Raw genomic sequence first — 19,451 nt, forward strand, 5'->3', positions numbered from 1 at the left:
CCTTCGCGGCCGTGTGCTTGTTCGTCTTCAGCCGTGGTACCCGCGGAGGCAGCCGGCCGCACCGCTCAGCTTGCGGCGAGCCGGGGAGGGCCTCAGCTGCGGCCCGGGTCGCGGCCCGGCGCTCCCCGCCCCTCCCCGCCCCATGAACTACATCTCCCAGCGGGCTGCGGACGGAGGGGCCCGGCCGGCACCGTGCCCCTCTCCCGGCGTGCCGGTGGACGGCCCCGGCGGCGAGCGCGGCGAGGGGAGGCGTGCGCGGTGCCGGTCTCCGCTCCGGCCGCGGCAGGTAACAGTGCCGGGCGGGCGGTTGCCGGGCGGGGTGTGAGTGGAAGCCCGCGGGCTTGCTCCCTCGCCTCAGGGGAGAGGCGCTAAACCCCTCAGCGGTCAGGTTGTGCCTTACCGCAGCCGCCCGGCAAGACAACCGCAGTGCTTAACGCGCGCTTCAGCTTTCGCCCCGCTCGGGTAGCGGCGGCCGGGCGGGGAGGGCAGCGCCGCGCCGCGCCTCGCCTCGCCTCGCCGGGTGAGGTGCGGGTCTCCTGCCGCCCGCCGGGGCAGGGGGCGGCGGCCGTTACAGCGGCGGCGGCCGTTACAGCGGCGGCGGCCGTTACAGCGGCGGCCCGGGGCTGCGGGGCGCCCCCCCGCGGCGGCCGAAGCTGAGGGCAATCCCGCGCTGCGGGCGGGCACCGAGGCGTGTCGGGGAGGTTCCCTGCCTGGGGAGTGAAACGGTGCCTCTGCCCTCGTAGCCACGGCGGTACGCGGCCGAGGGAAGCGGGAGGGAAGCGGGGGCGCCGGCCCGAACTTTCCATCCAGTACCTGAAGTGACTCGTGCAGGTTATTCGGTGTGCGGCCTCTCCTGCCGAAGCCTGCAGCCATTGAACACCGAGAGAGGGGGAACGGGGACTGTTTAAAGCGGGCCCTGTGTCTACGTGCCTTAAATACCATTATTTTAAAGAGTGTGTGCCAGCTGGCAGTATCAAAATATTATTAACAATGGGTATTATTAGAGTCGGAATAATAGCAGTGGGCCGGGTGGGGGTTTTTGGGTTGATGTCGGGAACAGGAAGGCCCTAATCGGCTTTTCTGGGGAAAGAGTAGATGTGATATTCCCCGACGGCTTGCTTGAGGCAGGGTTGTTTGTCCAGCTTAAGGTTCCTGATCAGCTGGCCTTGCTGCTGACAATACGTATGGAAACAACAATTTTATTTAGCGTTCGTTCGGAATCTGGCCAGGTTTCTTGGTTTAGTTAGAATAAGTGGCTTTAACTATTGGCATATAAATGGTTTAGTCTGGTTTTGGTTTGGTTTTTTTACTCGCCCGTAAATGGGGAAATGAAATTGAACTTGTTTTTTGGCTTATGCGTCGTTTGCCAAACCTAAAAATTATTTGAATGATTGTCATATACAGAGTTCCCTTTGCTGAACAAGCATTTTAGGGATGAGAAGAAAACCTTTTAAGTTTAATTACTGTATTTTGTTGCATAACTGAGCAGTCTGCAAAGACTAAGCAAATGACGCACTCGCTCCTCAAGTTTGGCTCAGTCTGTCAGAATTCAATTGGGATTTTGACTTTGTCCTGCAGTAAAAACCTATAATAACCAAGTACGTTGCTTAATTTTCCAATTCTGTTGAATTAGGCTGCTTTCTCTTCCCTTATTTTCATAGCATAGCTTTATCTAAAATAAGAAAACTTGCCTAGTTATTGTAGGTGAACCTACGAGATGGGATCAGTCTTAGAAGCCACTGCCTCAAACTTACTTACACAGCCACAAATGCAGGGTTAATGTTTTGATTGGCACTATTCTTTTGAGATGCCATGCATCTCCTCTGAAACGGATATCACTCCCAGCTGAAGTAAGCTAAAACTGAGACTTGAGTGCACAAATTGCTAATGCTTACTGAAAATCGATGGGAGATAGGCACCAAAAGCAATTAGGCAGCTTTGAAAATCAATCCACAGTGGAAGTTGTCCAAGGACAAGGATTAGATCTTTGTCAGAGCTGAAGTCTTTGTGGGGAGGGTCCTGGCACAGTGTCAAGTTCGTGACTCTTTATTCTACATCTTTTCCAGTCTGAATTCATATAGAAAAACTTGTGTGTGATTTGCTTAAACTCTGTTTGTTTGTTATTTCTTCTGAATTCTGTTATTTTTTTCATAGGGGCAATCATGATGTTCAAGTAAACAATTTGAAATAGAGCACTGCTGGTAATAACCAGTGTGGCCTGAATCCACATGCAGTTTGTCTGTATGAATTGCCCAAAATAGGTTTTGGATTATTAGGTGTTTCCAAAGGCCTTTTTTCCCACTCTTGATCTACTATACTTCTTGTATTTGGTCATTCCACAGGGTAATACCATGTTTTCAGCCTATTTGTTTATCTAGGGTTTCAGCAAAGCTTTCAGACTTACCTAGTATTTTTAGACCTAGAACTGCAATGTTTTAGTATGGTAAGCACTGTGAAACAAGTTCGGGCTTAGTAGAATATACATGGCCAATTTGTTCTAAGTAATTACAGCAGGTAAATAAAAAGGTTTGGGGTAATAATTCCTGAATGGTAATAGTCCCAGAAATTCTTGTTTTCTTCAGTGATAGTTTGTCAAGTAATTTGTCGGTGGAGAAGTAGCAAAGCAGGGATGGGGGTGGTAGGTGAAGTACAGCTTATAGCTCTAGGCAAAATGAATTGATTGTGTTACATATTCCTATGCATGTTTCTTGTATTATAGTTGGAGTATTCAAATTTTTTGGCCAGACGAGCAGAGGTAAAGCCTTACAGTTTGTGGTAGAGTGTGCACTGCTTCGTTGAGACTGCAAGAGTATTTTCTTCATGCAATGCACAACCCCAGAACCAGGGCAGTCTTCTTTAATGTGCAAGTTCCAACCGTGGCAAATAGATCTCTAATTACTGTGTAAGTCCCTAAAGAAAAGTCACTTGGAAAGTAGAGCGTCTTGCTTCTCTCTGATGAGCTTTGGTCTGCTTGTAATTAATACTGAAAATACTTTTTTACCTTCTGAATACTACTACTGAAAAAGTCCTGGATTCTTCCTCTGAATGCATTATTTTTAATTAAAAGCATTGTTGTGTGTGTAAGTGGGTATTTATGTAAATAGTAAAGCACAAAAATCTACTTCTAAAATGGCATTTGCTTTAGTATCTTGGGCATGCTAGACGTAGCAGGATGGCTAACACAATGATTTGAATATACCCTGGGGTTAATGTTTTTGGTTTTTTTGTTTTTTTTTTTTTTTAAGCGGCATTATCAGCTGTGATGTATATTTAAGCATATTGTTATTGATTAACTGCTTTCTGATTGGCAGGGCTGAGAATATTTTTGTGGGAATCGTGGTAGCCATGCTTTGTTAGTTGCTTTGTTCAATAGTGTATGATGCTGACTTCCAGTGCATTTGCCAGAATGAGGAAATTATCTGTGATCATGTTTATGGAGGGATTCTACTGGGGTAAAGAACAGAAGCTGTTTTTTACGTTTCTTCTCGGAAAAGTGAGCTGTTCTCCAACATTCCTCCAACTTTTTTTTGAAACATCTCTGTTGAAGATGATTAGGTGTAATCCACAAGACCAGTAAAGTCTCAGCAAACTTTTTTTTTTTGTTCTTTCTCTACCTCAAGCAATTCTTCTCATATTTCTTGCACCCAGCAGTAGATTTTTTTTTTCCTTTTTTTGAACTGTGCAATGAAGATGCATTAGCTATCGCTCTACCAGTTTGTTCTGTATGCCCTGGCTGTCCACCACATCTGTAACCTGGGTATGCTTTGCTGTCTAATAGAAGATGAGTCTTTCTCTCAGGTCAGATGGCTATGTATTATGAATTAAAAATAAAGCTCTGTTGAAGGACCTAGTCCTCTTGGCTGCTTCATCATGAGTGTTGATTGCTCTAATCTGGTGGGTACAGGTAGTGCACTTTTCTAGATGAAGCCCTTAGATCCAAAGAGAACTTAAATATTTAGTTGTTATTAAGAGAGAGATGAAGTAGCAAGAATTGTTCCCGTTACATGTTTACTCTGGCACATCCTTTTGGTGTTGCAGTTATTTGACAGAAAATGATGACTACCATCTGTTCCCCTCCTCTCTCATCATTCAAAGTTCCTTTTCTCTTTGAGAATGAAGTCTTCATAGAGAGATAACAAGTTTCTATCTCTTCCTGTTTCCATAGTCACAATTTAAAAAAAAAAAAATAATTTTTTTTTTCTTTTTACACTCTCATACATGTTTTCGTTCATGCTGCCCTTACTACTTGGAGCCATGATCCTAATTTAAATTTACAGTGTGCACCTCATCTTACTGTCTTGCAGATTGCCAGAAATTTCCTCTGGCAGTCTTTATATTCGTTTCCATCTCCACACCTTCTTTTGACTGAAATATTGTCATGTACTTTATTCTTACAAACTTTGGAGTGCAAGATTTCAAACTGTTTGCACTCTCTTTTTTCCTGTCTAAAGCACCACGTACGTGTCAATTCTGCATATGTTAATAATTAAAGGTTTTAGTAACACAGTTTTCTAACAGTGCTAATACAAAAAGCTTGTAAAGCTGCTGGTTAAAGAAGATCTTTCCCCTCTGATTTCATGGAAGAATCTTAAGAGAATTAGACTAATGGAAAATCCCACAGTAAACAGAAGGACACATGCTGTGCCATACCATCAAGCAGTACGGGATGAATCCGAGTCTTATCTAGAGATCAGACCGGGCAAAACATTGGCAATAATACCATGGCAGGGGAGGAAAGCAACCTTTTACTCTTTAGTCCTGGAGGATTTGGTGAAGCTAAAAATAGAGCCTGAATTTCCCTTAAGGCATGAGGAACAATTACCTTGATCTCATTTCCTTATCTGCAATATCTAACTCTCTTGGTTCATCTGCACTCTTTTCCACCCCCTCTGTACAATGCAGATACTGGCATAGGGTGAGGAGGTTAACCTCATTACTGCTAGAAACTCTGGTGGAAGGCAAAACAGAACAATGTGCTATTCGTAATTTCTTTTCAGACATTAGAAATGAGATGTTGAAGTAAAGCTTGAGATATTCTTTGGAGTCTGTTTTACTGGACTGTGTCATTATTTGGCTGGGCAGTGGCTAAGAACTGTTTTAAAAACTTTTTACTGGCATGATATCCTTCCCTTTTTTAACTGTAACATGATTCGAGAGAGCTCTGTCTAGGAGACCCAGCTTTCAGCTGTGTTCACCCCCAAGTTGTATGCCAGGCTTCTGTCGCTTCTCTGCATGTTTGCAAAAAAACTCTGTTGTTGTTGGAATTTGAGGGTCATTAAATAGGGTAAAGGCTGGATAGCATAAATAGGAAAAAATCTTTGCATGATATAACCTTAATGCTGTAGCTACCAAATGCGTTATTATGAAAGTTTAAACAGTTCTTTCACCCTTAATTATTGTGACTGAACAGTGCTGATTTAAGAATCCTTTAGCAGCTTTTCTGTCTGTAGAGTCCTAAACAGACATTATTGCGGATGGAGAGTAGATCTCCTTTCCCCTGAATTGTGCATGCAGTCATTAGGTCACAATAAGGGGCATCACACAGATCCTAGGTTGAATTCTGCCAGTTTGCATTTATGCAGCCTGCAGGCTTTTTTTAGACTCTTTGAAGGAAGTGGGTTTGTTCAAGCATAATAGAAGCAAAATAAGGAAAATTGAGGTAAACAAGCAGCACATAAGAATGCGTTTTAAGCAGCACATAAGAATGCGTTTGGGCACGGATTTGAAAAAGCAAGTAATGTTGCTTAAATATGTGTTCTTGTAAATGGAGTATCTTCCTCTTAAAAATGTGGCGTGCAGTATTTTAAATTATGATTGTGACATGAGCTTTGACCGGCCAGTGGTTGCATAAATATGCCACCTGGGGGTGAGGCAAAGTGGATAACAGTGAACTTAGTCCCATACTACTTTTCTTTTATGCTTAGCTAGGCTCGGGTCTCGGTGCCCGTCGGATTTCAGTGTAATACTGAAGAAATGATACCACTTGACTGTCATGGTATTGTAGGAAAAATTACGTGGGAATATGTTGTATAAGGTGCTCAACTACTCCCCTGGAATGAAGCGCATCGGGGACTAACTGCCGTAAGTAAAAGTTGTGGGTTACGCATACGGGTACCGCCAGAGCCTTAAATTGGGTCTCTGTTGATTGTTACTGTCGTCCAAGGGGAAAGCAGATGAGCAGCTGCAAGGGAGCAGTGCCTCACTGCCACAGGCCCGGGACGTTCCTCACTGGAGATGGAGGTGTACATCCGACCCTGTCCTGGGAGAGGCCTAGCCATCCCCCTGGGAGAGAGAGTGAGGTTTCTCCTTCTTTGGGGAGGTGACCTCTTTCCTTGGTTGTAGTCTTCTAATTACGCTCCTGGTGTACAGGCTAATTCCCGATTGTGAACAGTCTAGAAAAAGATTGTGGAACAGAATGATATAATCTCTTCCTGCTGTTTTGGAGATAGCATTGTGTGCCACCTCCCTATGGCAATAAAAAATGTAAATGCTAAATTTCTTATCGAGACAAGCCAGAAACTCTGTTGGATTTGTATTTCCTGTCTTTGATTTGCTTCCCTGCGTAGGATGCTTTATTTCATCCGATGCCTATGTCTCCTCCTTTCCTACAATGTTAATGCATCATTTTATGCTCACCTGGGAGATGTTATCAGTTGTATGCAAAGCAATTCCTGCATTGCTAAGCTGTTTGGAAGCTTGTCATAGTGCTCCATAAACTACATAAATAGGAAGCTTTTCTTACACAAATGTCTTCACTTCATGGTTTTCTGTCTGTTCCTGGTGTTACCTAATGACAAAAACGTGATGCCCAGCGATGGCAGGACGTAAACTGAGGATGAAGTTTCTGGGACTATGCCATATCTTAGTCCCTTTTAAGCTGTCGGTGCTAGGGGACCCTGTTACGGGTGCCATGAGTTTTTGATGTCCTTCAGTGGGTTGTTTTTCCTTCATATCTGTTGGGAAGAGTAACCTGCAATGGCCGCTCTTCAGGCAAACTGATCTGTAAACAAAGACACTGTGGCAGAGGGGTGCCTTTTCAGTAGAACCTAATGGGGGACTTTATGTAACAGAACAAAAATAAACGGAAACATCACTTGTAAATCGAGCTGTTATTTCTCCTGCAGAGTAATAATTAATCAATAAACCTTGTATCTGACAGCATCAGAGCGTGTTAAGTGCACTGAGCTACCTTGCAGTCTGCTCGTAAACCAACCTTGGAGAGAAAATGTTATTCACTCTACACCATGATCACCTCTGGCATGTGTCTGAAAGCAGCATGGTCTCTTAGGGCTTTTGCTTCACCCATGCGCTAGCTGGTTTGCACTGATAGGGTGTAATAGCACTACTTGGAGTTGTGGGTATCGTGCATCGTTCAAGCCATAGTAGCTGAGTTGCATAGCGTTTGGGCCAAAATGGGTTTTCAGACATCAGGTTGAAAGTCTTTCCAGTTGTATGCCAGTATTTCTCCAATAACATGTTTCAAATGGATTCTAATGCTGCAAGGCAAAGGTGAGTGATTACTAGTAGAACAAGATGGGGATTTTACCATTAAGCTATTTCATAGTTGACCTCTAAAAAATAAATAGCACTGTTCTCTGGGGCATCTGTTACTGGATACTGATGAAGACACAGCATGAGACAGGACATAGCTTTGATGTAAATAATAATTGCTCTGTTCCTGTGGAGCTATTCACTCTGCTGTTGATGCACGAACAGAGGACAGTGCAAATCAAAATGCAAACAATCCTGAAAAAACAGTGTTTTCAACAAGGAACAGTAAGATACTGTAAGAAAGTTTTGGGGTTTTCTTGCAAACAACATATTTCTTGAGATGCACGTGGCCTTCTTCAAGAGGAGCTAGGGTTTTGGGCTGTTTACTGGATCCATCACACTTCAACATTTTTCTTTCAAAACATGTTTTTAAAGTAGCAAAACAAAAACATTTTTCCTTGGACTGTTTAGGAAAAAAGTACTGTCTAAGGTATTTAAGTGCTGTCTACAAACAATACCACCCTGGGGTACAGCAAAGTCTTGGAGCCTAAGTACTTAACCATGGAATAAATGGAAATATTTCCTTCGAAGGTCTTGCCTTTGGTCACATAAAAAGAGGAAAAAGCCAAACCAAAACATGAACTCCCTTTGAAGTAGTCATTTTTTAAAGGCAACACGCCCACATGGTTGCATCAAGAGACTTCAGAGAATAAAAACACCAGCACTTTGTTGTTTACATGGCTGAAAACTGCAAGTATAGAAAAGTTTTATTGTACCCATTTCTCCTTCCGCATTCGTGGTGCTGTATTATAGGCGAAGTGTAAGGCGCTGATTACTTCCATCTCACAACAGCTCAGTAGTGATTAGCGGAGGAAATTCTGGTGCAGATGCATCACGACTGAGGCTGCTTTACGCTGTTCTAATAACACACAGGAGTTTTAGAGAACTAACTTGAATAGCAAACTTGGGAAATCATTGAGTGCATTTGCTCTAAGTGGTCTCCTCTCAGCATAGGCTGGAGAGGTTGGTAGGAGCACGCTGCGTTCCAGTAACTCATCACAAGCAAAACAATCCCTTTGAGTATGCTATGAACCGGTGCAAGTTAAAATACTGCTGACACACTTTGCCCTTTCTCTTCCTCCTGTGCGCTCAGAAAAAAATGTAGCATAGTTGGAGCTCTAGGCCCCAGTGTTCGTTGTAATCAGGAATTTTACAGGCACTTTCAAGGGAACTGAGAGAGACTGAATATAGAGAGCAACTCGGGATCTCTCTCTGTTAGCAAAAAATAATCCAACCAATAATCCAATAATCAGAAGCAGCTTCTTCCAAGTCAAAATGACATCTCATGCAAATCAATTTGTCACTGGCCCCAATTCTCTGCAATAGAAGACAGAACTTTTGTGAAACTTGAAATTGATTTTGGCACTTATTCCTGGATTGTAAACAAGCTCATCCTAGAGTCTGTTTGGAATTGATTGCAAAAATGGATATCTTTTCACATAGCAAGATCTTTGTACGCACACTCCAGGGCGAATGCAAAATACACGTTTGCACACAATCCCTCCTATGTCTTCTGCTGCAAAAATTCTGATTTCTCAAGTCTCCTTGAGAGCAGATGGGGGAAGCGGAAATATTTTTGTAGCTCTGGGTACTCCAGTGACTTAGGACGTACAAGTTTCTTGCTAGAGAATGGGCTGGGATTCTGTTCTTGGGTAAAGCAGTTCTGTGTTAGCTGCTGTGCCTCTGCCACCACGTTGGCAGAGGCCACGGTGCTGATACAGCATAAGCCAGGAGAAAGAGTCCTCTGTTTGTCTAGGTACCCCAGCCGTCCTGCCTGAACAACAGGCTGGCACTGACTCCAGCTCTCTTTTCTCTTGGCATGGCTGTTTGTTGTGGGGCTTTGTAAACATATTGAAGTTGGCCAAGAGTTTGAATTTTTTGTATGTGGTGTTTACATAGTTATGCTGGTGAACCTTTGTAGTCTAAACATGGCCTGAGTTGTGCTGTGATTTCAGGGAAGTTGCTGTTCTTCTCTGTGAAGACTTAGTAATAGAAATGCTATTAAATACTATGGTAGGTATTATTTCTATGTAAAGTGCTTTGCGGTTTCTAAAAGCCCCTCCTGTTCTGCTTTGCAGTAAAATTTAATTGTGCTCTGGAGGCTCCTAGACTGCATTGGTTTATGTGTTGAGGCGAGCTGAAATTGGACAAACTTTTTAATTTTGGGGTAAGTTATGGCCTGAGCATGCTGGAGGTGGGAGAAGATTGTTGTCTTGTGCTCCAGAGAACATGATGAAGAAAAACTAGCACCTCCTCAAACAACAGAAATTATGGAAGGACAAGTGAAACAAATAAACAGATCGAGTTCTTTCAGTGCCTATCACTTTCACTTCTCCAGCCTCTGAGGATTAAAGAATTTCAGGTCACTTTTCAAGGCTGTAGCACTTGCATATGTAAGCAATATATTTTTGTAGCTTGCTGTCCTATCTGCGTAGTGCCCGACTTCTCTGCAAATGTTTCAGTGGGTGCCTATTTTGACAGTTTTATTATTGTCAGCCATTAGAAAATTAAACTCAAGAGGTTGACTAAAGTGTGGCCTGTCACATAAAGGCACTTAGAAGACAGGTAAATTTTACTCCTGTTATAATCATGTGAACTCCCATTAACTTGTGTTACAATTCCTGTTTTGATCCAGGAATAAATTTGGTCCATTCTGTTGACTCTCTGAGCAATTTCAGAGCATCAGCTTACTCTGCAGCAGCAAAACCAACAAAACCTTCCAGCTCTGGAGAGAATGAAGACTGTTCTGTCATAAGCAATGTTTGCCCTACAGAAGTTTTTAAATACTTCATGTCTTACCAATTCCCCAGCAAATGAGTATTTGAAACACGACATTCTTTAAAATTATGCATTAAAATGATGATAGTACTGTTCCCCAAACCACCTTAAAAACATTTCTCATACTTAAAGGGATGCTTGAAAACATTAATTAGTAAAAAGTCTGAGTAACTATTTTTTCTACTTGCAGCCTGAAGTTCAAATATATTCAAAATGGATTTTTTTTTTTTTTTGTTAATGTGTTCTGTTTGACTAAAGCACAACAGCCCTGCAGTTGGGTTGTGCAGATATGCTGTGAAATAGTTTGTTCTTCACTTTGACAGAATTCTGTCACTTGGGGAAGGGTATTTTAGAGCCAGGAGAGCATACATGTGGTCTTTTGTTTTCTCTTTAAAACAGTTCAGAGGGAGAAAGAAAGGGACGGTCCTTCTACCCTTTGCACTGCTGTTCAAGGATTATGTAAATATATCCCTGCCCCACTCCCCCAGGCTGATTAGGAGGTACAAGGTGGCTGCCCTCATGCTCTTCACTTTTTATTCTCTGTATATGTCTTGGGTCTTTTTCCTTCCAAATCTATAACAATAGATATGTGAGCCTTACTGAAAAGATGCTCTGCTTTGGAATTTGTGGGAAATCTAGAGCTTCAGAGGAAGCTCTTCAGAGGAAGCAAAAGCATTAAACTTGAATTGTATCCACAGTCACCTCCTTTACTGTTGATGTTTAGCGGCAATCAGTGGCTGCTGAGGAAGCTAATGTGTTGTGTTTAATCAGAGGACTATTTAATTACCAAGCCGTGTGATCTCTTGTCTTGCTTTGAGTTCTGTCTTTACTAAATGTCTTTTATATAAAACACTTAATTCCTCCCCACTTAAGTTGTGTAGGTTAAAACATCCTATTTCTGAAATTTTACAGAAGTGTTGATATCCTGTGAGTGACAGAACATCATGTAGATCGCATCCTATCTTTAAAAGCGAGTAAACCTCTATAGTCTTTACAAGGTATGGCGCATGTCTCTGAACTATGTGATTGGGCTTACCAGAGTTCTGTTCTTCCCTACAGGCATTATGCTGCTCGAAGTATTCCTGGTTCTGGGGACGCTCATCATCTACTTCCTACTTTCCAAGAAGAAAGAAGAGACGTTACCCTTCAAAGAGGGATGGTGGGGCAAGGGACAAAAGCCTGACACTGAAGAAGATACAACTATTTGGCCATTTAAGGTGGAAACTACAGAAGAAGAGCTGAGCGTAAGCAAATCTCTATACTGGGGAGAGAGAAGTCAGAAATGGCCAAATAAATGCAGAACTTGTTTGGAAGTAATTTTTAAATTGAATCAATAGTTACATTTATGAGAATGAGCAATGATGTCCAGGACTTGGGGGAAAGGATTTTTCAGTACTTCAGAGGATAGGTATGGATAGGCAGATTTCACATCCTGCTATACAGTGTTGTTCTCAGCTGGCTGTTGCAAGGTTGCTAGTAAATAAACGTCCTCTGTAAAGCCTAATAAACATAAAAATCATATTACAGATTACTCAACTCTGTGTTCCTGTTTGTGCATCTTCCTCAGTTTGATTGTGTAGACCAGAATAAGAACAATGTGGTGTTTTGTTTTTTTTTTTCCTTTCAAAAGCACTTATGAATATCTCATTTTCTTGACTGCTTTGTTTGCAGCTGTGTTGGATGCTGATTCTTCTGTAACTAATGATCTACTTTGGTCAACACTAATACCACAGTGGTAATTACAGTAAACACATACGTTGCAGAATTTGTTAGATAGCAAGATTTTGATTGTGTGTGTTTAAGTCAGGGATTGCACAATTTCATAGATCTGTGTGTGGTAGTGGTTCAAACAGTACTCATGGGATTGCTCATATTATTCATTTATAATGGATTCCTATTTTCTCAGTAAGGCCTGAGTTTTTTAACACTTTATTTGCCCTCCTTAGTAATATCAATGAACATTGATCTCCAATATGTTTTCCCCTTACACTGCAGACACAAAGCTAGATAATGTCTAACTTACAAATGTTTTTGAAACATGCAATTCTGTATTATGACAGCTATTGCAACATAATCCATTGGTAGAAAATTCTGTTTCTAAATATATTCTTACGTAAACTAGGCGTTAAAGTTATGCTAGCTTATATCACTAAAACATTTTTTAAAAGGTGTCGAGCATGGACAAAAAGCATGTGTTATAAAGACATGTTAAAAACTTCATTTAAAAATCCACGCTTTCTGTACACGTGTTAAATGCCAAAGCCAGTGAGCTTACATACTAACATCTTGCCTAGACTGAGACTGTCTGTTCGGTGTGAGCCATGAGCCAGTGCATGCACCTAACTCATCTTCATCAGAATGAGCGCTACCTCTCTATCGCCGTATTAGAAAATGCTGTTCAGGTTTAAACCCCACAGAGGTTTGCGCAGATTAGATTTCCAGACCTGCCTTCCACCCTCCACTATTCTGTGGTTCTGTTCACAGTAGGAAGGGGCTCTTGGCTGTCCTTCCCTGCTGAGTGATTTTGGACTGATTTTGCAGTATCGTCAGCATCCCCTGTAACCTTGAAGCGCAGTAGGAAGGTCACTTTAATATTTATTCTAGATTGGGAAACTTTCACTCCAATCTAGTCTCACCAACTTTGTGGCTGTGCAAAATCCCCCAGAGTGTTTCCCAGTGAAGACACGCAGCCCCTTGGTTTGGGAAGGAGAGCAAAAGGTGTGAGCCAGATCCATGCATTGATTGTGAGGTTGGGCTCACAGGTAACCTAGGGAGCAAAGTACCATGGAAAGGCAACAAGACTTACGCTGTGAAGCCACAGTGCTGTCAGAAGAGTGTATTGTCCTCTGTGGTTATCAGCCTGGCAAACAGGTTAGCCAGCCCTGCAAAACAAAGACGAAGAGAGTGTTAAGAACAGCTGTAAATGGAAGAGGAAGGAGGCCATCTGGAGGAGAAAAAGAATTGGAACAGCTGATGGAGCATCAGCAAAATGCACAGGTGTCATTAGAGATGTTATTGTCGTTGTTCTCATTTCACTTGGGAATAACTAGAAACCATGCACGGTAGAGCCCAAGATGGCAGACACAAGTGTTTGTAACGTCTCTTCTTTCTTTTTCCCTGTAGGACTTATTTAGGAGACTTGACCAGGCTCGATTCACTGAGCCACTGGAGAACAGTTGCTTCCATTATGGGACTAACTCGGTGTATCTCAGGAAGGTTGTCTCCTACTGGAAAAACCAGTTCAACTGGAAGAAACAAGTTGAAGTCCTCAACAAGTACCCACAATTCAAAACTAAGATTCAAGGTGTGTGGCTTTTTCCCTTAAAAAATAAACAAACAGTAATACATAATCTTGTCTACAAAGGATCTCAGTGGTAAGAATACTATGGTTGTGTCACATGGGCCTTCCCTCCCTGGCTGCCATGGTGTGGATCACTGGCATTGCTGCTGAAGCAGCGAGAAACTCCTTCATCGTAACTGAAGCCTTTAGGACAAGGAATGACAAATGGAATTCCCTTGTGCATGGATGGGTTGTCAGCTGGTGTTAACAGGAGCCGAGCACAGGCATTTGGAAACAGAACTGGATCTTAAGATGTACACATGTTCCCTGACTTGCGTGCAATCACGCAGAAATACCCACAGATGCCTCCTCTTGCTCCGTGTCGTTCCCCAGCTGCTGCTGTCATGGTGATGCCATCAGGCTGGCAGCCCTCCTCAGCTGGGCATGCTGGCTTCTCAGGTTGTCCCTGGTTGGCAGGGCAGATGCCTTCTGCTGCACCATTTCAAGCATTCATAGGTCTAGAAATGCCGAATGTGCTGCCAGGTGGAAGTGAATGGTTTGTCTTTTCATTCAAAGCACAGACACCTTTTGAAAGAGGCCATTCAGCTAAGGTCTGCTGGTGCTGGAGCTTGGTCAAACTGGACGTTTTAAATGCTTGAATTAGGGTTGTACTTGGGTCATTTGGGGGTACCGTTGTAGATTCAGAGCCCAGCAGGCAATTGTCTCACATGATGGCAAAATTCAAGCTTGAGATTATGCTATTACATTTTTACCTGCACCCATAATTGTATATTATTTCAAATGGGGCAGTTCACCATAATATTTAAAATGGATTTGGGACAATAAACGGTTGTTACATAGTGGTTAGAATATAAAGATTTTATTTAAGTGTATAAAACATGGTTAGTGCTGAAAAAGATAAAAGCAAAAAATCTGCCCTTAAAAAGGAAAAAAAAAGACGTATCACCTGAGATGAAGGGAAACGAAGCTAAGGACAATGCACTATGTGTAGCAACAGGAAGAGAAATTTCAAAATTAGGAATGATTACGGAGGTGATCCATGAAAAGAGAAGATCAAACATGCCGTATATCAGATTCCTTGCTTCTGTCATCACTTGAAGGTTTTTCAGAGAATACAGAAATCCACAGAATTGTCAAGGATAGGGAAATCTCAGTCAGTGAAACGGGGTGGGATTGCTGGTGAGCTGGAGTTGTGGTGAGCAAAATGTGCTTAAATACATCAAGAAATGAGGCATTCAGGCTCTACTAAGAGCAAATCATTGTTTCCTGCAAAGTAAAGCCCTGAATGGGTTTGAGGAAAAGCAGTTCACCTGGAGCAACTAGTGCAACGCTGTGTGAAGCCTACTGCTTACATATTGTAAGGATCACAGAGGAAATAGGACTCCAATTTTTACCTTTTTACTTAACAATGAGGAGACTGATACTAGAACAGTTTCCTGGTTTGGTTTACTCACTTAAAGAGATACTGAAAGCTTTGGACAAAAGGTAGAAAAGAAGTACAAAATTGAACACTTTAACTCTCTTTTAGCAAGGCATGTTTTCAAATCCTTGATTCAGCGTGATTGGTTTATCAGCGGTTAAGATGTGTGACTTGATTACAGGAGGCCTCCACAGACAGAGGATGCTTACTGAAGGCTTTTTAAATTCCTTTTGCTGTGACATTAGGATCAATGGCTGGAAACTGAAGCCAGACATGTTCAAATGGAAAGTAAGGCATGCACAAAACAAGGAAAGTGATTAACGCCCTCAAACAAACAGCTGCTAGTTATGATGGAGTCCCTATCTCTTGATGCCTTCAAGTTGTAATTGTATGCCTTTCAGGAAGAAAAATCTGTGGTTGGCTGAAGTCTGTCTAGTCCCATATAGGGACATTTGGGTAAAATTTAAGGGCACTTGGACTAAATGATGTAATCGTCTCTTCTGCCTTTAATCTGTGTGAGTCACTGTGTTACCGTTAGTAGATTGCTTCACTTCTATGTCTTAATTTGCCAATTTATTTTAAAACAGAAGTATGCCGACCTCATTTGGCTGCCGTGCTGCTTAATTGCCCATTATAAAGTACTTTAAGGTCCTTGGATAAATGGATCTAGACAAGTGCAGTGTGTTTGCATGCTCACCAAAAAAAGACTTCAGAAAAGATTTATTCATAATCTGTTCTGTGATTAGTTTCAGTGTCATGGTAAATTTGGGCATGTTAATTATTTTATTTTTACAGGCATTGATATCCATTTTGTTCACGTAAAGCCTCCTCGTTTGCCTGAAGGCCAGTCTGCAAAGCCATTATTAATGGTTCATGGTTGGCCTGGCTCATTTTACGAGTTTTACAAAATCATCCCTCTCCTGACGGATCCTGCCAGCCATGGCCTCAGCGATGAACACATTTTTGAAGTCATTTGCCCATCTATCCCTGGTTATGGTTTCTCAGAAGCACCCCACAAAAAAGGTATGATGTACGAGAGGAAACTGAACTGATACAAGCCTACTCTCACAGTGAGATAGCCCCTATTAGCAGAACAGTAACTCCTGGCTCTTCTTGTTTTCCCAGTGTAGAAACAAAGATCCTGTGTGTTGTGTGGGAAGAGGGAGATAAGAGTGTGACTTCAGGTGACACCATTGATTAGTTTCAGGAGCAATGTATAGATAATTTACAAAGGACTACAAAAAGTTATGAAGTGACAACTCATGAATTGTAATTGGGTCAATGAATTGTGTGTGGGTGAGCAGGAAGAGTAAACTTAATTCGTTACTGTTCCTTTTGGGTGTTTTGAAGCCATATTCAACAGCATTATACAGGTAGGTGAGAAGCAACAGTTGAAACAAATCAATTCATGTATCTACATGGTAGACTGCAGCCAAATACCTGCTTGTTCAGCTTGTGCTCTGAATTATACAAACACAAGCTGCATACAAAACAAACTGGAGCGAGGTAGTCTTTAAAATGATACTGAGTTTAGTATTTAGTTATGTGTGCAGGTGAATGATGTGGGGAAGGTTGGTTTTGCTTTTCTCTACTTCCCTGGTTGTGATTTATGTGGTCAGCATTTAGTGAAGTGGAGAAGTGCATTACTAGTGGAAACGTAAAGTTTCCAGCTATCATTAAGATGAGACTGTGCTCCCAGTAGACAAAATGGAAACGCTGCCTGGGCAATGCTCAGTGCCTCTGATAGGGCTCAGCTGCAGTACGACTACAGTTTAAAGGGAGTCTGGCAATCTCTCAGTCAGGCAAGTGTGTGGGCAACTGGTGCGATCAGGAGAACACTAGTCTGCAACGAAGGCTGGATTTTCTCCTCACGGTTTCTGCTTGCTCTCTAGACCTTCCCTGGACGATGTGACAAGGGTTTCCATATAGTCTGTCAGACAGGCAAGGAAAAATGGACTTGTAGCTTTTTAGGAACTTGAATGTTGCCTTTATGGGGAGAATAAATGCTGCACAGCCAGAAATGTAGCTGGAATTAATGCAACAGTGGTTTTTTTGTTTTTGTTTTTTTTTTTTTTTTAATGCAGACTTTAATTCTGTAAGCGCTGCTTCTATTTTTTATGAATTGATGCTCAGACTGGGATTCAACGAATTCTATGCACAAGGTGGTGACTGGGGCTGGCTCATCTGCACCAATCTGGCCCAGATAGCTCCCAAGTGAGTACCCCTTTGGTACAGTGCTGCATGATTGGCATGCAAAGCTGTTTTATTCTTTAAATGGTTATTTCTTGTGCACTTCCTGTCCAAGTCCTCATATGAGCACTGTGTAGCTTCTCTCTACAGTGCTCAGTGTTAAGCAGTGATCCAGAATTACATACCTTAGTTTATACTATATATGTGTTCTTTCAAACAGTTCTGCAGTAGTTTTGTAATGGCCCCACTGGGGTCTGGAGTGGGATAAGTGCTTGTAACAAAAGGAGGATTTGTGGCTTAGTGTCCAGGAGTGTGTGCTGATTACTGACAGTTGCCCCTTTGACTTGTCATTTTTGTGTGAAAGGCCGCACTACAAAGTACAGCTAAGGTCATGATGTAATTAGCAGGTCAGCATTTAAGTATGTCCATTTTTGTTAATAACATCTTAAATATAACAACTTTGAATCACATTTTATTTTTGTTAATTTGTGGGGGCTTTTTCTGTCTCTATTTTTAGCCATGTGAAAGGTCTCCATTTAAATCTAGCCTCAGTTACAAACATGGGATTCATTCACCTGCTCTCCATTCTGCTGGGCCGCTACCTTCCAGGGCTCTTCGGTTTCCAGGATGAAGATGTTAGACGGATGTTTCCCTTCTTGAAAAAAGGGCTCTACAGGATGTTGTTGGAGTCTGGCTACGCTCACATACAAGCTACAAAGCCTGATACTGTTGGTAAAACAAACACACACAAAAACCTTTTGAGCTCAGAATACTTAGTCTGTTCATTTTAGTTGTACTTTCATAGAAAGAAAATGTACTGCTTAAAATATGCAGAAAATCAGGGTTTTTTCAGGGAAATTGAAGTAGGAAGGTTAGAGGTTTTAAAAGGTGGGCTCCCCTTCTGTATCCAAGTCAGAAAAGGTTACATATGAGTATATAGTATTGCAGTCGCTTTTGCATGCAGAAGCGGTAAATCTGCACATCAAAATTGAGCATGGCCTAAGTGACACTGACCTAATTTTCAGTTTTCATAAATAAAATAGTTTGTTTAATACTTTTCCATTTCTGCTGTTACTGGGGACTGTAATTCTATTTCAAATGCAGTTATGCTGAGAGCAAAAGATAGTTTCTTCACAGAGAATGGATCACATTCAAACGATGTAAACGACAAGAAGCTTTTAGCTGTCTCAGCAATGTGGCTTATTTATGGGGATAAGTAATACCTGAAAAGTAAAATCAAATTTAGTGCTCACTCATTGTTCTGAATCACTTGCAGACTTTCAAGGGAAAAAAAAAAGCGTACCTATGAATGTTCTTTCTAGATGAGCTAGTCATTCAGACTGCTTAACTACTTTAAGTATCTGAGTGTTAAGTGTTTCTATTTTAAAAACGTCTTTTGCAACTGAATTTGGACAACTGAGTCAAGAATACTGAATATAGTTTAGTGCAGCAGCAAATTCACTCGTGGATTTTATTAAAAACATAGCTAAGGAAACTATTTCTTAATAGTTTTCCATAAGCTTACCTACAGAAGCAGGCATATTCTTAAAATGTGAAGGCAAAATGATTATTTTATGGATTTTAAATAATTTTGCTTCCTTTGAGTTTTGGTTTCTAAAAATTACTATTCTCTAATTCCTTATGTGCTTTAGGAGAAGATGGGGAAGCTGGTAGCTGAAAGGTGCCTAGTCATGCTCCTGCTGCTGTGGTTTTCTGGCTGACTCTTGTCCCTACCAGTAACGTGTGGTCTGTGAGAGCGGACTGCACAGACTGGGAACCTGCAGCAACTTCATGTTTTGGGAGCTGAAGCAGGAGCATTCCTGGCATTTTGAGGACAAAGAAGAGAGGAGCATGGCAGGTGGCAGGTTCCCGTACAGAGAAAGACACTCTGACGAAGGGAGCGTAAGGTAGCTGGAAGAAGCACAGCCATGGAGGCCACCACAGTCTTCCTGAGAATTCTGGTGGTACAGGGCTACCTTGCAAGCTGTCCTAAGCAAGGAAGTCGTCTCTGGCTCTTGATGTATACTGTGCTTGCTAATACTATACTCCTCATTGCTTCAGAGCTGGCTCTTGATCCAAGTGGCTTGCAGGGATTTGATTTTACACTTATTCTTTGGGAAACCTGCACGGAGTGTGGGTTCATTTTCAACTGACTGAAATAGGCAGCGCCTGTATTCAAAGTAGTGTTAGGATCAGTATCAGGTTTTCCTA

The 19,451-nt window shown here is 42.0% G+C and overlaps 1 protein-coding gene and 1 long non-coding RNA gene across 12 annotated transcripts in view; one reads left to right on the forward strand and one right to left on the reverse strand.

Moving 5' to 3' along the window:
* Positions 1 to 19,451, forward strand: part of EPHX1 (epoxide hydrolase 1) — a 24,186-nt gene continuing 4,735 nt past the window's right edge. Inside the window, exons 1-6 of the mRNA XM_075496516.1 lie at positions 1 to 286; positions 11,389 to 11,573; positions 13,453 to 13,633; positions 15,846 to 16,073; positions 17,135 to 17,264; positions 17,758 to 17,972. Coding sequence (XP_075352631.1) covers positions 11,394 to 11,573; positions 13,453 to 13,633; positions 15,846 to 16,073; positions 17,135 to 17,264; positions 17,758 to 17,972 — 934 coding nt within the window. The 5' untranslated portion in view covers positions 1 to 286; positions 11,389 to 11,393. The remainder of the gene's footprint in view (positions 287 to 11,388; positions 11,574 to 13,452; positions 13,634 to 15,845; positions 16,074 to 17,134; positions 17,265 to 17,757; positions 17,973 to 19,451) is intronic.
* The window catches only part of LOC142407254 (uncharacterized), a 26,275-nt gene continuing 15,007 nt past the window's right edge, over positions 8,184 to 19,451 (reverse strand). For 2 of the 11 annotated variants that reach the window (XR_012774869.1, XR_012774864.1), the window contains exons 6-8: positions 17,816 to 17,966; positions 13,136 to 13,211; positions 8,186 to 8,405 (exon numbers count right to left, since the gene is read on the reverse strand). This is a non-coding gene — a long non-coding RNA (uncharacterized LOC142407254). Of the gene's footprint in view, positions 8,406 to 11,570; positions 11,830 to 13,135; positions 13,212 to 17,815; positions 17,967 to 19,451 lie in introns of those variants that run through there. The other 9 variants (XR_012774865.1, XR_012774861.1, XR_012774868.1 and 6 more) reach the window with 7 other exon arrangements.

The sequence above is a fragment of the Mycteria americana genome, chromosome 3 (genome assembly GCF_035582795.1).
Source record: "Mycteria americana isolate JAX WOST 10 ecotype Jacksonville Zoo and Gardens chromosome 3, USCA_MyAme_1.0, whole genome shotgun sequence".
Classification (NCBI taxonomy): Eukaryota; Metazoa; Chordata; class Aves; order Ciconiiformes; family Ciconiidae; genus Mycteria; species Mycteria americana.